Genomic DNA, 20286 nt, shown 5'->3' with positions numbered 1-20286 from the left:
TTTATGTAATTCATGACACAGCTTCTAAGGAAACTCAGGAGGAATGATGATTGCTTCTTTAAGCATGGTGATCCTTTAAACTTGATTGTGGACTCCTCAAAGTTCTGCTATAAACTTAGGAAAATAAAAAGTGCTGGTTTTCTCTCCTTTAGATCAGCTTAGAAGTACTTAACTCTCGGTCCACCTGAAGATATTGAAACAGTCCCCCAAAGTTCATGTACTTCCCAAGAGAAGCAATTTACTCATCTCAACAGGGCACCGGGGATACCAGCCATTCTCCCTGCATGTACTGACTCATGCGCTCACATCACTAGAAGAGGCATATTGGATGGCAAACTTTAAAAACAACTCTATGTTATGTCAGTCTCCATGGCCCCAGATAACCTTATGCCTAGCTTCAGCCATTAAAGAAATAGCTACAAGGGGGCATACATAAAGGATTCAAGAGTGTTGGAATTTTTTATTCCTCTAGGAGAAAAGAAGTCAGTTTTTTTCTTGTAAAAGTGATTTCCATGCTGTAAATTAACTCAAGGTTTGTAAATGTTAAAACTACTAGTATTAGCAATGGTGAAAAAATACTATAGTAAGAAGAATTACTATTAACTTTTAACTAAATGTTAAAAATTAAATATATAATAAAATTGTAAATATTTATAAATGCCTTCATAGGTTCTTACACAGCCTATCAGAATGTCAGTGCATATATTGAGTTTTCATACTTCTTTACTTTTAAAAAATATTTTCTCCCTTTAGATATAAAAGTGTTGGGTGGTTCATGCATTGTATGAAAGCCTTGTAACAAAGCTCTTCGCCCTATGTTGCAATGACTACAGAAACAGAACCAGTCATTAGACAGAAAAACCTGTAGAGGGAATCTTCTCCACTCTTCCTGAACCGTACCTATGACTATACCTTAATCATCTTTGATGTGCTTTAAAGGAGGTGTTTGGCTGCCCATCATCTGTATCACTGCTGTATCAGCTAATCTGACATGAAAATGTTTCCATGGCTTGAATGGTGCCCACAAAGGACACTGTGTGAATAAACGTTAGCTGAGAGAAAAATCAAACTCCAACGTAAGATATCTGTTTTCTCTTGTATAAGACGCTACATAGAATAAGGTTTAGGACACTCGTCCTATAATCTGATATTACCTCACTGTTAACATGCCACAAAATGAATCTTATACCCCCCACAGTTTATATTTATAGGAGTAGGGACTAGAACTTAAATATGCCTTTTTTGGGGTATACAATGCATTCATCACAGAGAACTGGAACAAAGTCTGTGGTAGTTGCATAATCTGGTGTCGATTTAAGGATTCAGAGTGAAAGGGTGGAGTCTAGCCTGTCAATCAGATAATAGCCAACGAGGCCTCTGTGTGGGCCTGGCCTTCTCCTGAGGATTCTGGGAACTCCTGTTCCTCCCTGGAGGCAGGAGACTCGGTCTCTCTCTCACTCTCCTCTCTCCCTGGGTGACATTGCAGCTGACAAGACACATGGAACTACCCTAGTGCCCTGAGCTGGAGAAGCCATGTGGAGACCCCTGTCAGCGCTGAGATGCTTATACTGCCATTGGATCCACAAGACTTCCCACCCACTGGCCTGTGATCTTTCTGTATTCAGCATGTGTTACATGAGGTCATGTGTTACATGAGTCTGAAGAGGATTTTATATATTGGTATCAGACATATGGGCTAATATTGGACTTATGGACTTGATCTGGACTGGGCTGGGATGTTTTCTCAATATTCAATTGCTCTTGTATATGATGCTCTTTCCTATAAACAGATGAGTCTCCCTGGATGTGTTTCTCTAGATTACCCAGGCTAACACACAGTCTCAGTTAGAGAGAGCAGGGTCACTGCCAATGTTAAGAGGAGAAGCCAGTGCCCAAGGACCAAGGGACTATCATCTGGGTGGGCTTGGAGGAGAGAGAATTATTTTTAAAACTAGACTTATAATAACATTTACTGTGCTTTATATATGTTTCATACCTATGACCTCTCATTTCTCTTCCCTTTTTCTACTTGGAACAGGAATTGTATTCTCTAAAGTGACTCACTTTGAGATATTTAATTATGGCACCTCTAGGAAATGTGAACAGGTTTTGGCACTTGGAAGTAGGGATCTGCTCTAACAAATCCCTTAAAATATGAAAGTGGTTTTGAGTTGAGTTTAGAGACTCTTCCATTCTTGTGTCCACAATCCATAATTAAGAGGACAGGCAATCTTATCTACGTTCAGTCTTCACACAGAATTCTCATTCCACAGAAACCTGCTTTTAAGGTTTGTCATTCCGTCTTGCAGTGATCTTATAAGACATTATTGAACCCCAGTTCTGTTTCAAAGGCATATATCTTTGCAGAGATAGACAGCCATATTTTTCTTTCATTGAGGGGCTGCTGAGTTTGAATCACTAACATATTGATTAGCAGATGGGAGATTGACTACCGTGCCACAAAGCCAAGTCATAAATGAGAGTTATCTGCTTAACCAACGCCAACAGATTTAAATGAGCCATGACCCAGGTTTCTGCTACGGATCGAATTTTGTTCCCACAAAGATATTGCAGTCTTAGTATTTAATTCACATGTATATGTCTTCTGAGCAACATTTATATTTGACCAAATTTCTTAGTACCACAGCCTAGCACACAAAATTAGTCAAACATAAAATTAGACTAACTCCTTGAGGTAAGTCATGTTGTTGTTGTTGTTGTTGTTGTTGTTGTCGTCATCGTCGTCGTCATTGTTAGGAGTCTTTGAGTCCTTTCTGACTCATATTGACCGTACCCGCAACAGCATGAAACACTGCCCCGCCTCTTTCCATTGTCATCAGTGTTCTTATGTTTGAGGCCATTGTTGGCACCATGGTGTCCATCCATTTGGTCAAGGGCTCTCTTCTTTTTCTCTGCCTCCCTGCTTTTCCAAGGATGACGTCAGTCTCAGGGACTGCCCTATCTTGACGACATGTGCCTCAGTCCTAAATAAATTACACTGATTTATGTCTGCTCCAAGAATAGCTGATTAACCGCTTCACACACACACACACACACACACACACACACACACACACACACATATTTAAAACTCTGAAGATGGTGGATGCACACAATTTAGTTCGGAAAGGTCTGTTGGACCAGACTTTAGGGTGCCTTACATGTCAGAATCAAAAGGGAAAAAAAAAGCATGTGTATTCCACACACGGGACTGCATTAGTTGTTCTGAGCAGAGAGATGCTGACACAGCACTTTTGGTGCCAGAGCCACGTGGTGTTGGTAGTTGCTGTTGGAGTTGATTCCAACTCATGATGAAAGAGTGGAAAGGCTACAGAGGTGCTTTCAGGGCTGCACTCCTCCAGAAGTAGATCACCAGGCCTGTCCTGTGAGGTCCCTCTGGTGGTTTTGAACTAGGGAGTCTTTCACTAAATAACGCAGCACGTAATCATTTTGCCACCCAAGGACTCTCACTACTTTAGGCTCATTTAATAGAAAGATTCTCATGCACTATCCCCTTCCTTAGAGTGTGAAACCAGGATGGACAAGGATTAAGTATCCTATTTAAAATCATCGTGAGTGAGAGTTGGCTTCTAACCCTGGAGTCTGTCTTCAGGCTCTGTCCCAGATACTGTGAAAAAATGATAAAATCAGCTTACACATGACAAAGAACAGAAATGGAAGTATTATAGGCGGGGACCATTTGAAAGGGTATACAGACTATGCTAAAAATTGTTTGATAAAAAGAGTTTTTTCAAGAATTGGAAGTGTTGTTGATTATTGAATCCATGAATGGCAGGTTATGGTAAACAAGACCTCACAGAGAACACCATGTTCTTCTGTCCAGTCTGATTACATATATAAATATATAATATATAAATGATGATTACCTATATAAAACAGAAAAGTCGGGAATGAGAAGAACATATCTGAAGCAGTAAATACTCTAATTCTGATATTATAATATGGGACATAAGGAGGCAGAACTAGAGAGGTGAGAAATGCCAAGAATGTTGAAATGAGAGAAAGAGTCATAACTATTCTTTTCAATTAACTTTAATAAAGTCCCTCATATAACATTTACCAAACTGATCGGCAGATGCTAAAAGTGCGGAATCAGAATACGCTCAGGACGACAAATGGGTAGACATTTAGAAAGACACTTCATAGGAGACAATTCCTAGGTTGATGTTACCTTTGCAGTCGGACTCATCAGAATTGTCTCCACAGTCGTTTTCCCCGTCGCATAACTTGCTGTGAAGAATGCATCGACGGTTGTAGCAGGGTTTGAAACCTTTTCGACAGCTTCTGTTTTCTTACAAATAAAAGTGGACACACAGTTGAATGTCTTACAAAATTATTTTCACATGAAAGAAAAGAGCAGCTGAAAGTTCATTTATAGTTTGTGCATCTGTAAAACAAGCATTTGCAATAGCAAAACCCTGGATTAAAATATACATAAGTTATTAAAGAGTAGTTCCTTCAATAATGAGTCTTTTTGACGTAACAGATTGCTTCAAGTCATACCCATATTTTGCTTCTGGTACTAATGTCAAATGGCACAGAAATTAACATATATGATACATTCAATTTCAAAGAACTAAATGTCTGCCTCAAATGTTCTAAGAGTATTAGGACAACCTGACTCTTAGCTCTCTTGCCCATTGCAAGAATTTCTCAGCTAAAAAACAATGTAAGCACCTAAATATATATTTCTCAACTACAGAATCATGTGTTGTTAGTTGTCGTGGCATGGTTCCCAACTCACAGTGCCCCAAAGACAATTGAGCAAAGTACTTTCTAGTTTTGCCTATCACGATGATTAGTTACAGAGGGTAATGCTTTCTAAAATCATTTTATTGGGGGCTCGTACAATTCTTATCACAATCCATACATCCATCCATGTGTCAAGCACATTTGTACCTTTGTTGCCATCGTCATTCTCAAAACATTTACTTTCTATTTGAGCCCTTAATATCAGCTCCTCGTTTTCCCCCTCCCTCCCCACTACTCCCTCCCTCATGAACCCTTCCTAATTCATAAATTATTATAATTTTGTAATATCTTACACTGCCCGACATCTCCCTTCACCCATTTTTCTGTTGTCCATCCCCCAGGGATAAGGTTATATGTAGATCCTTGTAATTGGTTCCCCCTTTCTACCCCACCTTCCTTCCACCCTCCAGGTATCACCACTCTCACCAATGGTCCTGAAGGGGTCATCTGTCCTGGATTCCCTGTGTTTCTAGTTGGTATTTGTACCAAAGTACATCCTCTGGTCTAGCCAGATTTGTAAGTTAGAATTGGGATCATGATAGTGGGGGGGCGGGGGGAGGAAGCCTTTAAGAACTAGAAGAAAGTTATATGTTTCATTGTTGCTACACTGCACCCTCATTGGCTCATTTGTTCTCCGCAATCCTTCAGTAAGAGGTGTCCAGTTGCCTACAGATGGGCTTTGGGTCTCCACTCTGCACTCCCCGTCATTTACAATGATATGATCTGATCGATGTGGTTTTCACTGGCTGATTTCCAAGAATATTCCACTAGACATTTCTTTATAGTCTGTCTGAGATGGAAAGCTCTGTTGAAACTTGTTCAGCAATATAACAGCTTATGAATCATAAAGTGCAAAAACCTCATTTACATACAATTTTCTCTTTGGTGTGATGCATGATTGGGAATCATAACTAAAGTAACCAGACATTTTACCAAAGGATGCTGGCCCCTGTGACAATTTTGAAAGCAGAATGAGACTAGAATAGACTTTGTCATCAGTCTAAAACCATGCCACTGGCCAATGGCACACTTCTGCTATAAAGAACAGCTATAATGTGTACAAGTCACTGATATTTCTCAATTCTGTTTTTCTATTTTAGGAATTGACTCTTATGCTGAATAGCTAAGCTTCTCAAAAGACAGCATTATTCTATTTTTAAATTAGTAATTTGAATGAAGACCCACCAGGAAATTCTTTAATAAATATCCTGCTATATTTGTTTGGAAGCAAAGAATCTCTTTTTAACAGGAGCAAAGCCAAAATATTTGCCACATTAATAAGAGACACTGAAAATAAAATAGTCTACAAAAAACAAATGAAAAGAGATTAATTGGGGGGAAAAGGGTATCTTCTTGCAATAAGCAAATCACATACTGGACACGTACCACAATAGAGCAGTTTTTCATCAGATTTATCCTTACAATGAGGACGTCCATCACAGGTGAGCTCATAGTCAATGCACTCACCATTTCCACACTCAAACTCTGAATAAATGTTGCAGGGAGAATTTTTAGCTGAAGGAAAGAAAAAATACATGTGTTTTTTCATAAGAAACTTTTAAAATACATAATATAGAAAGTATTTCCCCTAATTATGAAATGAACAAAATTTATAAATGTAAAATTATATTAAGGAAAATTAACTTTGACACTAAAACCCAAACAAACAAAAAATGGGCACTCTATTTTTGTTGGTATTACCATTCCTCAGTAATTTTTTTTTTAAGGAATTGTTTGACGACTTTATTTTCTTTGTGCCTATGTATATATTTGCTAATCAATTGGTGGCAGTAAGGATTGTTTTTGAGTGTCATTGAGTCCAGCGTGCAACACAACAAAAACACTGCCCCATCCTGTGGCATCCTCGCAATTGTTAAGTTTGAGCCCATGATTATACTGGCACAGCCATGCATCGATCCACCATCTTGAGGGTCTTACTCATTTTTGCTTCCCTTCTACTTCGCCAAGCAAGATGACCTTTTCCAAGAGTTGGTCTCTCTCGATAACATGTTCGATGTACATGAGATTGTCATACCAGCCTTCCTTCTAAAAACATTTTGGCTGTACTTCTTCCAAACCAGAATTGTTTGTTTTTATGGCAATTAACCCAAACCAAACCCACTCCTATAGAGTTAATACTGAATCATGGCCACCCTATAGGGCAGAGTAGAAATGCCCCCTTTGAATTTCTCAGCTTAAATCTTTATGCGATCTGACCTTGGGGTTATGTATTACCCACTATCAGTGTTCCTTTGGCAGTCCATGGAACTTCCAAGATTCTTCACCACCATAATAATTCAAATGCATCAAGTCTTCTTTTGTCTTCCCCGTTATTACCCAACTTTCACAGGCATATGAGGTAATTGAAAATACCATGACTTACACAGGTCGGGTGCACCTTAATTCCCCAAAGTGACATTCTGCTCTTCAATTGTTCAAAAAGGTTTTGTGCTCTACGTTTGATCAATGCAGCATATTCTTTGTTTTCTTGACTGCTGTTTCCATGAGCATTAGTTATGAATCCAAGCGAGATGACATCCTTGACAACTACAATATTCTCTCCATTTATCATGATGTTTGTTATCTAGTGATCCAGGTGTGAGGATAATTTATATATATTTTACATAGAGTTGTAATCCATCCTGAAGGATACATATAGTCTTTGATGTTCATCAGCAAAGGCCTTCATATTGTATGCTGTTAGGGATTCTTTCTCCATCCTGACATTGAGTTCTATTTGCACAACATACAGATTACATAAATATGGTCAAAAGAAACAATGCTATCGCACACCTTACCTTATTTTGAACAACTCAGTGTTCCTCTGCTTGGTTCTTAAGAAGTGCCTCTTAGTTCATGTACAGGGTCCACAAGAGCACAATGAAGGGTTCTGGTATTCCCTTTCATCTCAATGTTATTCATAGTTTGTTATGATCCACATAGTCAAACACCTCTGCATTGTCAATAAACACAAGTAAACATCTTTCTGGATTCTGGGCTTTCAGCCAAAATTCATCTGACATCTGCTATAATATTACTTGTTCCATGCTTGGGCTGAATTTGGCTTCAGGTTCTAGCAGTTTTATGTTTTTGAGCTGATTCAATTGTGTTTTTTTTTTTTAATTATCTTCAGCAAATTTTTACTTCCATGCAATATTAATGATATTGTTAGATAATTTCCACACTCTGTTGAGTTGCCTTTCTTTGCAGTTAGCACAAATATGGATCTTTTTAGTTAGTTGGTTAAGTAGCTGTTGTCCAAATGTTGTTGCATAGAAAAGTGTGCTTCCAGTGCTTCATCAGCTGGTTGAAATATTTCAGCTGGTTTTTCTGTCAAGTCCAGGAACATTGATTTTTGCTAATGTCTTCAGTGTAGCTTAATCTTCTTCCTTTCTTACCATTTGCGTTTGAATATATGCTACCTTTTGAAATGGTTGAATCAAATACAGTAGAACCCCGGACCTCGATGCTAATCCATTCCAGAAGGAGTGTCGAGATGTGATGCAGTTGAGTTCTAAATCTATTTCTCCCATTAGAAATAACTGAAAATAAATTAATCCATTCTCGACAACCAAGTTTTTATCCTAACCTTGCCTTTTTATACAAAACATTACATAGAAATTTCAAAGTAAATAAGTTCAGAGTTAACTAATAAAATTTAAATAAGAAACACAACATTTAAAAAGTTTTTAACAACTACAGCATGGTCCATACCTTGAGATAGAGGAGGATCTGGATCAGTGGACATGGATGTGGAGAGGAGGTATGGAAAGAGAGTCATTGTTTGGAAGGGGAATCCCAATTTATAAAATCAACTTGTAGCTGCTTTTCGGGAGTTCATTTCCCCTTCTTCGCCTTGTTTCACTAGGACCTGGCTGGCTTTCTCTAAAAAAATTTCTGTCTAATGTGGTCTGCTGTTGGCCTTTCCTTAACTGTTTTCTAAAAGGGTTTACTAAATTATCATCAACAATATTGTTATCAATATTCCTTATCATGATGATTCTTTCAAAAAAACTTTCTTAGGACCCATGTTTTTTTATCTAAAACAGTACAAAAAGCTAAGAAAATTATAGCAAAACGCTTGGAACACAGTCACAAAAGGTTTAAACAATGCGTACTAACAACGCCAACTAACACCAAGTAACCAAAACATGAACTGCTTTTGTTGACAAAAATCACATGCGACAGGTCAGATTCCAATGTTTTGTTCGAACTCTGATGCAAACTTTTCTCAACATTTTGCATTTATATCTGATCATGTCGAGGACTGGTGCCATAGAGTACCAGGGTTCTACTGTATATGCCTCGTAGGGCTTTGATCAAGGTCAATGTTACTGAGAGGAATTACTGAAACCTGAAGACCAAACATGAGAGTGGGACAAGAGGAAAGTAAAAAGGAAATAGAGGAAAGAACTAGGAGGCAAATGGGCATTTATAGAGGTCTAAATACAGGCATGTACATATTTACATATGTAAATATATATAACAATATATGTAAATATATAACAATAGGGAAATAGATCTATGTATATATATTTATATGTAAAGTATTAGGGTAGCAGGTGTACATTGGGCCTCTACTTAAATCCTACCTCAGTACAAGAATGTCTTGTTCTAATAATATGGGGATGTATGATACTCACCCTCCCGATACAATCGCTGAAGACAAAATGGGTGCGCAAGCAAATGTGGTAAAGAAAGCTGATAGTGCCCGGCTATTAAGATATAGCATCTGGAGTCTTAGAAGCTTGAAGTTAACCAAGCAGCCATCGCACAGAGAAGCAAAAAAATCCCACGTGGAAGAAACGCTCTAGCCTGTGTGATCATGCGGTATGGATAGGAGTAGGTATCAGAAGTACAAAACCAAGCAATCAAATTGACGTGAAGGAGCATGGACAAAGTGGAGACCCCAAATCCACCTTTAAGTTAACTGGACAGTTCCTCACAGAAGGGCCACAGAGAAGGGTTGATATGTCTAGGGTGTGGTATAGCACTGATGAAACACACAACAAACCTTTAGTTCTTTGAAATTTCCTCCCTTTATTATCATGGTCTTAGCTTTACCTCTTAAATATTGTTAGACCTGTGTAAGTCCATTGTCTTTTGATGCTCTCTGCATCATTCACTTTTTGACCATAAAATCTTTTTATTTTGCAACTCGAGGTTTAGACTGGTTTCTTCAGTTCTTTCAGCTTGAGTTATGCTCAGTGTATTCTCCCTTTATGGCTTTCTAACTTCACCTCTCTGCACATATCACGATAATACCCTGTCTTCTCTAGCTGCTCTTGGAAACTTTCTGTTTGCTTTTGCTACTCTAAGTTCCAGAACAAGTTGCGAAGTTTCTTCTGACAGTCACTCTGAGCCTTTTTCCTTTTTCTGTTCTTTTAATGACCTTTTGCTTTCTCTATGATGTCCTTGATGTCATCCCACAGCTCATGAGATCCGGTGGCATTAGTGTGCAGTATGTCAGATCTCTTCTTGAGATGTTCTCAAAATTCAGGTGGGATCAACTCAAGGCCATATTTTGACTCTCTTTGTTTCTAATGTTGTTATTTTCTTGCACATAACTTTCATTACATTCGAGCAACTGATGTGTGCGTCTGTTCCACATTCAATCCCATGTCTCATTTTGGCTGCTGACATCCAACTTCTCTACTATCTATTTGTGCAGATGTAGTCAATTTAATTCTTATGTATTCTGCCTGGTGATGTTGTAAAGATTTGTCATTTATGTTGTTGAAAAACTATTTGCAATGAAGAAGCCATTGGTCTTGCAAAATTCTATCATGTAATCTCTAGCTTTGTTTCTATCACCACAACCATATATTCCAACTATTTTTCCTCCCTCTTTGTTCCTAACTTTAGCATTTCAATTGCCAATAGTTTTCAATACACATTGATTATGCATTTGATCAATTTCAAATGAAAGAATTTGGTAAAATTTATCAATTTCTTAATCATTAGCTTTAGTGGTTGATCCATAAATTTGAATAATAGTTGTATTAATTGGACTTTCTTGTAGGCGTATAGATATTATGTTATCATGGACAGAATTGTATTTCTAGACAGATCCTGAAATGTCCCTTCTGACTCTGAATATGATGCCACTCCTCTTGAACGTGTTATTGCCATCATAGTAAGCCATGTAACATGGGGATTCAAAGTAAGCAATGTTCACTAATTATTATCATGTGGACTGTTATGTTTCCTTCCAGTTTTGATGACTTCCAGTTTTCCTAGATCCATACTTTGTACTTTCCATGTTTCAATTATCATTAGATGTCTGCAGATTTTCTTTCTCGTTTGAATTGTGCCCCATCAGCAAATGAAGGTTCAGAAAGTTGTACTCAATTCAGGTCATTCTGGGCAACTCTACTTGAGAGGGAAGCTCTTCCTCCATCATCTCGTGAGAGGTTTCCAATTTGAGGGGCTGATTTCCAGAACTATATCTGAAACTATTCTAATATGTATAAGACTTTCTGTGGCTAATCCCTCAGGAGTGGGAACACTCTAGTGGCTGGAAGCTCTGCTGAGACGTGTTCACCTAAGTAACCCTACAGAAATGTGAAATAACAAAGACATAGCTTCTAGCATGACAACACAGAAGCTACCATATTACCACAAAACGACAGTGGTGGATAGGCCAGAAAAGGTTGAATGTGGATGTTCTATATATTCATCCTGCTTAGGTATCTATCGTAATATTAAGTTTTGAAAATGAGCTAAATTGACTCACAGATACTGAGGGTGTTATATATACATACATACATTCTTCAATGTATTAAAGGTTTTCTAGTACAAAAACTCTACCGTTTTTCATTGTCATAAGAAACTAGAATTTTGAAGTTGTTCCTTTCTTCTTCTTCCTCTCTTTCTGTCTCTCTCTCCGTCTCTCTCTCTCTCTCTCTGTTTTCCCATCTGTAAGCACAGTCCAACAACAACAAGGAAAACCAACACAAAGATGTTGTACAGCTCATTTCAACTGCTTTACAGGGGTGAGCTCATCTGGGGAAAACATTAACTTTGATTCATAAGCAATAAATTTACTAGCAAATATTTGGAGTTTAACATTTTGGGTGTATTACATGCTGTCTGCTTGCATGCACTTACTTCATTTTTTTAAATAATTGTACAGTGAAACCCAGTTATGCTAATTATATTGGAGGTAATTACAATGAAATGAATTCTACTACTACAAGGCAAGTAGTTTGATTTTAAAATTTGTTATCATTTTTCTTTGGGAATATTCAAGTAGAGAGACGCTAGTACTCTTTGAGGTTCCCAGCATTTTGTGTCTTTATTATCCTAGTACTTAACTCACTTTTAACAAAATGTTTATTTCTCTGCCAATTTACACAACAAATCTAATTTAACTATTTCAACGATAGCAACAATTTCAAAGATAGTTTAATTATATTTTTCAAATTCTACCCCTGCCCCCTAGCTTCAGTCAAAATATCACTGATTTATCTAAAATCAAAAAAACCTACACTGCCGTTGAGTTGGTTACAACTCAGAATGAACCTGTTTGGCAGAATAGAACTGGGCGTGTGGGCTTCCCAGATTATAACTCTCTTCTTTAGGGAGTAGAAAGCTGTGCCTCTCTCCCTTGAAGTGCCTGGCAGTTTTGAACCGCAGGCCTCGTGCTTAGCAGCCCAACAACTACGCCATCAGGGCTCCCTCTCTTCTTCATAGATAGGGCATGATGTCCCTTGAAAAGAAAATATCAAAGAATTGATATTTTTAAAATAATTTTTTAAATGGAGCCAGTGTTCAAAAGATGTGAATATTAGTGACCACAATCAATCTAACTCATGAAGATAACAAAATGCACTCACTACTGAAGAGCCTGTTCACATTCCCAACCTAATCTCGTCTGCACACGCCCTGCTTTGTCTTCATTTTCAACGTAAAATACTCATAATGGAGAATATCGTGTTTACTGATTCATATTCATAATGCCTTTGGGAGAACAAACACAAGTAGCATTTGCAGGTAAATATTCTTTTGTTTTATTTCATGCCATGAAAAAAAATCGACATTGTATGAACACATTTCTTGTGAACATATGCTCATTTGATGAAATAGCATTATTTCTGCTTTCTGTTTTCCTCCAAACAAATATTTTGTTCAATTAACCACTCCTTCTCCTTAGTGCACCTAATTATATTTGCTATTGCTACTCAAATTACAAATGTTGACAAAGTTAGTAATGTTAATTTAGATCAGATTGTCTGATTCTACTGTAAAGGTTATGACAATCATTTTCTTTCCTTTGCCCTGATGTGGTTGCTCTTCAACACTTCTCACTCTTGGAATGCTGCTTTTAACATTCCCAAACATTTCTAAGAGAGCTTGTTCAGATCGGGCTTTACCTACACCTGTGTCACCTCCTCTCACACCGAAGGATTTGGTAAGAAGGTTGGTGTTAACTTTCAAAACTCTCACCTGGAATAATATATAGAAAAATCAGCTGCTTCAATATTAGCAACACTTCCTCAAAGGTCTTTTTTTCTTTTTCCTTTATTGGAAGTAACTGACATGCAATAATCCATAATAAAGATGCGTTGCCATTTTAAAGATGTTAACTAAGAATTTTAAAAACAAAATGAAATTCAAACTCACTACCCTTTGCATTTCTGAGACTCCAGTTCTCTATTGGAGTAGAAAGCTTCATCTTTCAGAGCGAATGGTGGTTTTGAGCTGCTGACCTTGCAGTTAGCAGCCCACTAAAAAATTAAGAACCTCAAATATTATTCAGTTTACATAGACAAACATTAAGAGGTGTGTTAATATTACTAGACACAACCATGTTAGCTCACAAACTGAATGAAATTATTCCACTAATGTGTCTCTAAAATTTGCTTTAATCTTATAATCTTATAATAACTTCAATACAAATGCATAGAGGGAGGTTCTCCAAGATGTGTCACTAAGATGTGTGTGTGTGTGAGTGTGTGTGTGTCCAGTATTCATCTGGACTTGTCTAGCTTTTGTGTGAGGAATCACATTGCAGTTCTATGTGAACATAACAATTTCCAGTCTCATCCATTCCTTTGTGTCAATAAAGAGAAACAAGAGACTTAGTAGGGAGAATGGTATCTCATCTATTTTTCCGCAAAGAGAGGCCTCCCCTGTTTACATATAAGCCTTGTTGCTTGGCAAAAGCCATCACTGTATAGCAGCAATGTAGTGACCTCTGAATGAAATATAAGTGATTCAAATGCTTGGCTAATACTCCTGGCTTGCAGATGGTGTTCGATTCAGACCATTACAGCTGAAACCATAAAAGCAACTGAAAGAGTTTAAGGAATTGCCAAAGCAAATCAGGGTTGTGTTAGGTAAAAGAGAAATAAGGGATTCTGAGATTAGATTATTAAAATTGGCTGTCTGCATTTAAAATTCACTGACCAGTTACATAATTTCATTTGGTTTTGCTAAGTCTCAATTGTACTTATAATGTTATTGACAGTTTTATTTAAACAACTCTGGCTAATAGGTACTTATTTGGGTGGGGGTCGTTGTTGTTATCTATTTATTTATTACTAGGTCCTGTCCTCTCAGTTCCAACTCAAAGCGACCCGATATACAACAGATTGACACACTGCCCAGTCCTGCACCTGCCTCACAATTGTTCTTATGTCTGAGTCCATTGTTGCAGTCCGTTGGCAATCCGTTTCATTGAGGGGCTGCCTCTTGTTCACGTTGTTAAGCATCATGGCCTTTTCTAGGGACTGGTCTCTTCTGATAACATGTCCAATATATGTGAGACCAAGCCTTGGGATCCTTGCCTCTAAGGAGCATGCTGGCTGGTCTTCCAAGAACGATTTGTTTGTACTTTTGGGAATCCATGCACGTTCAATATTTTTATCCAGCACCAGAGCTCAAGTGTATTGATTTCTCAACAGTCTTCCTGATTTTATTAAATGTCCAACTTTAGTACACATTTGAGCTGATGGAAAATACCCTGGCTTGGGTCAGGTGTAACATCCTTGCTTTTCAACATGATAAAAAGATCTTGTGCAGCAGATTTACCTAATGCAATGTGTCATTTTTCCTTTGATTTCCATGAGCATTGATTGTGGAATTGTGGGTGGGTATCAATATGCAAATTGAGAATATATGTCTCTGCTGCTGTTAGGTGTACTAGTTTTCAGAGTAAAGAAAATAATGTCCAAGTTCTTGCACCAAAGTAAAGAATAGGTAAAAGAGAGGATTCTCCTGGTGGATGAAAATCAAATCATAAACCAGACTTCCTGCCATTAGGTGGGTTCCTGCTCATAGCAATGCTGTAGGGCAGACGAGAACTGCCACTCGAATTCAAGAAAAAGATGAAAAATACTTCATAGTCTCTGCTACTTGTTTTTGTGATGGACACATTCTCAGTTAATTTTATTTTCTGAGCTGACATGATAGGAAATGATGGTATAGATGAAGAGAAGAAAAAAACCCTTAAAAGTTTAAATAGTCTAAGAGTTAAGTTCAGGAATTTCCAATGTTTTGCTACTCTCTGACCTTTTTATGTGAATAATTTTAATGTGAAAGGAAATTAACATTTTTTATGTCGCTTGCTAATCTTTTGTGGCAATATTGGAATACTTGAACCCTTATTTATTTCGGAAATAATTTGGGAAACTTAAATTTTAATAAGTGTATATTATAATCACACTAATTAAAGAGTGCAATGCCTTTGGGAGATATAAACAACATGCAGGCAGCAATGTTACATTCTTAATTAACAGTTTGGAACTGATTACAAATAAGCTGCATGAGCCATTCTCTCTCATTTACATACAGCAACAGACCGCAAGTGCTTCTATTGCATGGCTGCTGAACCACTGCCCATATACTGTCTTATTTTGGCTTTTAATTAATTTTGCTAATGACCAAATTTTCATTTCTAGAAGTTTTCAGCTCCTCATTTTGTGCAGACACTCCTTTAGCTGGCCCGTTAATCTTCCAACTCCCAATCAGGACACAGTTTTCCCTCCTTTTGGTTATTATCATGTAACGGTGGTATGATAAGTAAGAGGTATGATAAGTAGAATGGAGTCACAACAATGGAATCTCAAATATTGAATGAGAATTCAAGTGGATGAATATACAAAACACATCCCAATGCCGGGAGATGCCATTTTGGACAGATATGCCATCATGGCTTTTGTGTTCTCTTTACTTACTCACACATCTGTTGTCATCGAGCAGCATCCGGTCGCCCCGGCATGAGCAGTTTACTCTCCCATCGGGAGTCAAAAGACACAGGTCATGGCAACCTCCATTCAATAATGCACATGGAGAAAGTTCACCTGAAACAAAGACACTTCTTTATCATGAGTGCCTGTTCTACAGTCAACTGTTAGACTGCCTCAATCTCACAAGACATCAGAAACAAGGAAGGATTCGAAATTTTGAAAAGTTGATAAGCACATTAGAAAAGTTTGCAATAGAAATCACTATGTTCTTGATTAGTGGCATCAAATAAACTAGTGCCACTAGAAACCATCACCATACTGTAAATTGAACATTTTGTAGGCATTCTGGTAATTAAAGACTTTTTAAGCTGATATGAAAAGATTGTTTATCAAAGATTATTATCTTCATGAAAGCAGCACAGCATGATTTCCATATTCAGAGATGTGAGGGATAGGGTGAGATAAATACAATTCTGAGGAAAAAATAATAAAAACTTAATTAAAAATAAATTCTTCCTCTGGTGATAAGTTAAACAATATGAAAGTTGCCTTCATATTTTTTTCAATTATTTCAACAGGTTAAATAGTAATCTGTGTATTATCTCCAAGGAAATACAAGAAAGTAAAATCCAAATAAGCATCATCATCAATATGCATGTATATATATATGCATATATATATACATACATACATATATATACATACATACATACACACATACTTAAAGACGTAATATCATTAGAAAAGAAGTGTGCTTTCTACCGCAACTTACAGCTGTTGGTGTCATTGGCAACAGCTATGATTCCCATAGGTTGATGTGGAATGTCAGAACGGAGAATTTTAGTGTCCCCTCCTGTGTACTTGTTGGAACGCAGAATAGCTCTTCTTCCCCAGTCTGACCAGAAGATATAATTGTCATAAACAGCCAGACTGAGAAAAGTCCCTGGCCCAGATTTGATTATCACCTGGAATAAGTTAAAAACAACACATTTTTACAATGGAGATGCACCTCGTGGTATTTCTATATCCATTTTTATTCTCAAAAAAATGAGAGATTTAGATTAATGTATTTAAATTAATAGGACTCATAAGGAGAAAAAAACATTTAACTGAACAGGTTATCATGACATGTTTTATAGCTTATCCAAACTGTTGTAATACTTTCTGGTGCATGCAATGTGTTAGTATTTAAGTATATTCCATTTATAATAAGATCTTTTTTTCCCCTAACACCCTGTCTCACTAACTCATACATTTATTTCTGAACCCTTTTTTAGGAGCTAATCTAGACATCATATCATGCCAGAGTTCAATCACACGAATATTGTAAAATTGCTATCATAATCAGTTTCAGTACATTTTCTTTCTTCTTGAACTCCTTGATATCAGCTTCCCATTAGATACTCATCCCTACCTCCTCCCCTCCTGTACCTCTCAGGAGCCCTTATTCTAGTTGTGGTTTCAATTGGTTCATCAATCTTCTGTATCAAATACCAAAAAACAGAAAAACACATAACAATAAAGAGATCCTTTGTATAAACAATGGCATACTCAGTATTATGAGTCAAAATGACTGATCCAAAACCATAATATTGATTCGTGGTGACAGATATGCATTTCTATGACTTGTCTGTCAGTTTGTCTTAGTGGAGGGGTCTGTGTGTTATTGTGATGCTGGTAACTCTGTCCTCCTTATTTCAAATCCTAGCAGTGTCGCCCAAGGTGAACACATTTCTGCAGGACTTCCAGGATACGAATAGACTGTAAAGAAGGAATAAACTGTCCACCTCTGAGGGATTAGACATTGAAATGTTTATGAATAGCAGAGGAGCATTGTCACATCTAGTGTCAGAAGATGAGTCCTTCAGGACCATAGACACTCAAAATATGTCTGAGTAAAACTTCCCTTAAGGAGAAGAATCTCCTATAATGATCAGGATGAAGCAAACTTTGGGGACCTGCTTTTGCTAATGGGACATGACTCAACATGAGAACAGTTGAAAACATCTGTTAATTATTAGAATGTAGAATGTACAAAGTATAAATCTAGGGAAATTTAAATAATAAACAACGAAATGGAATGCACAAAGGAAGACTTCGGGGCATTTGTGAGCACTGGCCATTTTTCATAAGACAATCATTTGGTTGACCAGGCTAGGAATAAAATATTCCAGAGGAATGGCATCACGTCCCTCATCACAAAGAATACATTAAGATCCATTTCTAAGTATAATGCTGTCTACAATTGGATGATGTTTGTAATCTTATAAGGAAATGTAACTTGTATTCAAACGTATGGATTAACCACTACATCTAGTGGTGAAGAAATTGAATAATTCTACCAATTTTAAGAAATTGAAGAATTGTATCTATTTCTTCAGTCTGAAATTGATCAAACATGCTATCAAGATGCATTGATAATTGCTGATATGTGGAATGAAAATGTTGGAAACAAAAAAGTAGGAACAGTAATAGAAAAATATGGTCTTTGTGATAGAAGTAAAGTTGGCCATCTCATGACATTTTGAAAGATAGACTGCTTTATAGCAAATACATTTTTCCGGCAACATAAATGAAAGGAAATAATGGAAGCTTAAAAAAATCATGTGTTGAATTATCTCAGCGACTATACACATGGTCCTTGTCAAATGTATTACACAGGATTCAGTTTTACTATGAGTTATTTAATAATATTGATGTTACATGGAAGTATACTTTTGCTGAAGATCACTTAACAGCATATCATGAGGAAGCTGCCAGAATGTCAAGCCGGATTCAAAAAGGATATGACATGCAAGATATCATTACTAACATCAAATGATTCTTGGCTCAAAGTAAAGAACAAGAAAAAGATGTTTACTTGTGTTTTCCTGACCTTGAAAAGGCAATTGACTGTGTGGATTATATCAATCTGCAGATAGCCTTTAAAGGAATGGAAATTCCAGAATAATTCATTGTGCTCATCCAGAAGATGTACATACACAAAAATCAAACAGACCAAAAGAATGCTGTGTTGTTTAAAATCTAGAAGGGTGTGTATCAGGTTGTGACTTCTCATCATACTTGTTCAATCTGTGTGCTGTGCACATAATTCAAGAAGTTGGACTATATGAAAAAAGAATGCGGCATTGGAATTGGAGGAAAGCTTATTAACCACTTGCAATGTGCACAATGTGCAAATGATATCAGTTTACATACTGAAAGCAAGGACCCAAACCTTCATTATAGATTGCAACTCAATGTAAAATAAACCAAACTCTTCACAACTGACACAGCAGAAAACATAATGGCAAATTGAGAAAACATAGACATTGTCAAGGATTTCATCTTGCATCTTTCAAGGATTTTTTTTTCCAGTTCCGAGGTTTAATGTAGAGCAGGGGAGGGTGCTGCCCTGTCCCTCAGGATTTTATCTTTTATCCACAATTAATGTTTATTAAAGCTGCAGGCAAGAAATCAAACTAGGTGCTGGATTGGGAGAATCACTGCACAAGACATAATGCAATGTTGAACAGCAAGGCTGTCACATGGAGGAATGAAGGATGCCTGATCCAAGCCATGCTATTTCAGTTGGTTTATGTGCATTTAAAAATGGAGCATTGAATAAGGAAGGCAGAGAAGAGCCAATGGAGTTGAAGTATGATGTTGTTAAAGAATATTGAAAGTACTATGGACGCCCGAGAGAACAAACACATCTGTTTTGTCAGGAATACAGCCAGAATGTTCCTGAAAAGGGATGATGGAGAGTCTTCTCACACGTTTTGTGCATGTTACAAGAAAGATCAGTCCCTGAAAGGGAGATCATGCTTGGAAAAGCTAGAAAGGCAATGAAAAATATGAAGACCCTCAAAGAAATGGATTTATACAGTGATTACAACAACAGGCTTAAACATAATAACGATTGTGAGGATGGTGCTGTCTTTCTGTTGTACGTAAGAGTCACTGTGGGTCAGAAACAACGTGATGGCATCGCACAAGAATAGTACACATTTGAAGTAGCTAGGTAGTGCAAAGGGTTAATCTTCTTGACTGCTAACAGAAAGGTTGAATGTTGCAATCGACCCAGAGGGAGATTTTCAGACAGGTCTCACAGACTACTTCTGAATCATCAGCTAGAAAATACCCTGTGAGCACTGATCTTCTCTGACTTGCAGGCACCTGGTACACCAGATAACTATTCACATATATTTTTAAATACCCTATATAGGGAATAGTCACCAAGCTTTCATATTTGTATCTGGAAAACAAAGAGCTCTTTAATACAGATTCTTCTTTTAGAAATATTTAGCATAAAGTAACTAGGTGCGCTTGTATGGGAGGA

General features: G+C 37.2%; 1 protein-coding gene across 1 annotated transcript in view; it reads right to left on the bottom strand.

Moving 5' to 3' along the window:
- LRP1B (LDL receptor related protein 1B) overlaps positions 1–20286 on the bottom strand; it is a 1686774-nt gene that overhangs the window by 317715 nt on the left and 1348773 nt on the right. The window contains exons 40-43 of the mRNA XM_045298375.1: positions 16738–16930; positions 15954–16079; positions 6160–6288; positions 4193–4312 (exon numbers count right to left, since the gene is read on the bottom strand). Coding sequence (XP_045154310.1) covers positions 4193–4312; positions 6160–6288; positions 15954–16079; positions 16738–16930 — 568 coding nt within the window. The remainder of the gene's footprint in view (positions 1–4192; positions 4313–6159; positions 6289–15953; positions 16080–16737; positions 16931–20286) is intronic.

The sequence above is a fragment of the Echinops telfairi genome, unplaced genomic scaffold (assembly GCF_000313985.2).
Source record: "Echinops telfairi isolate 266 unplaced genomic scaffold, ASM31398v2 ScPeMD7_4;HRSCAF=17, whole genome shotgun sequence".
In the NCBI taxonomy this organism is placed as follows: Eukaryota; Metazoa; Chordata; class Mammalia; order Afrosoricida; family Tenrecidae; genus Echinops; species Echinops telfairi.
The sequence above is the reverse complement of the archived record's forward strand: the minus strand, read 5'-3'. Positions and strand labels throughout refer to the sequence as shown.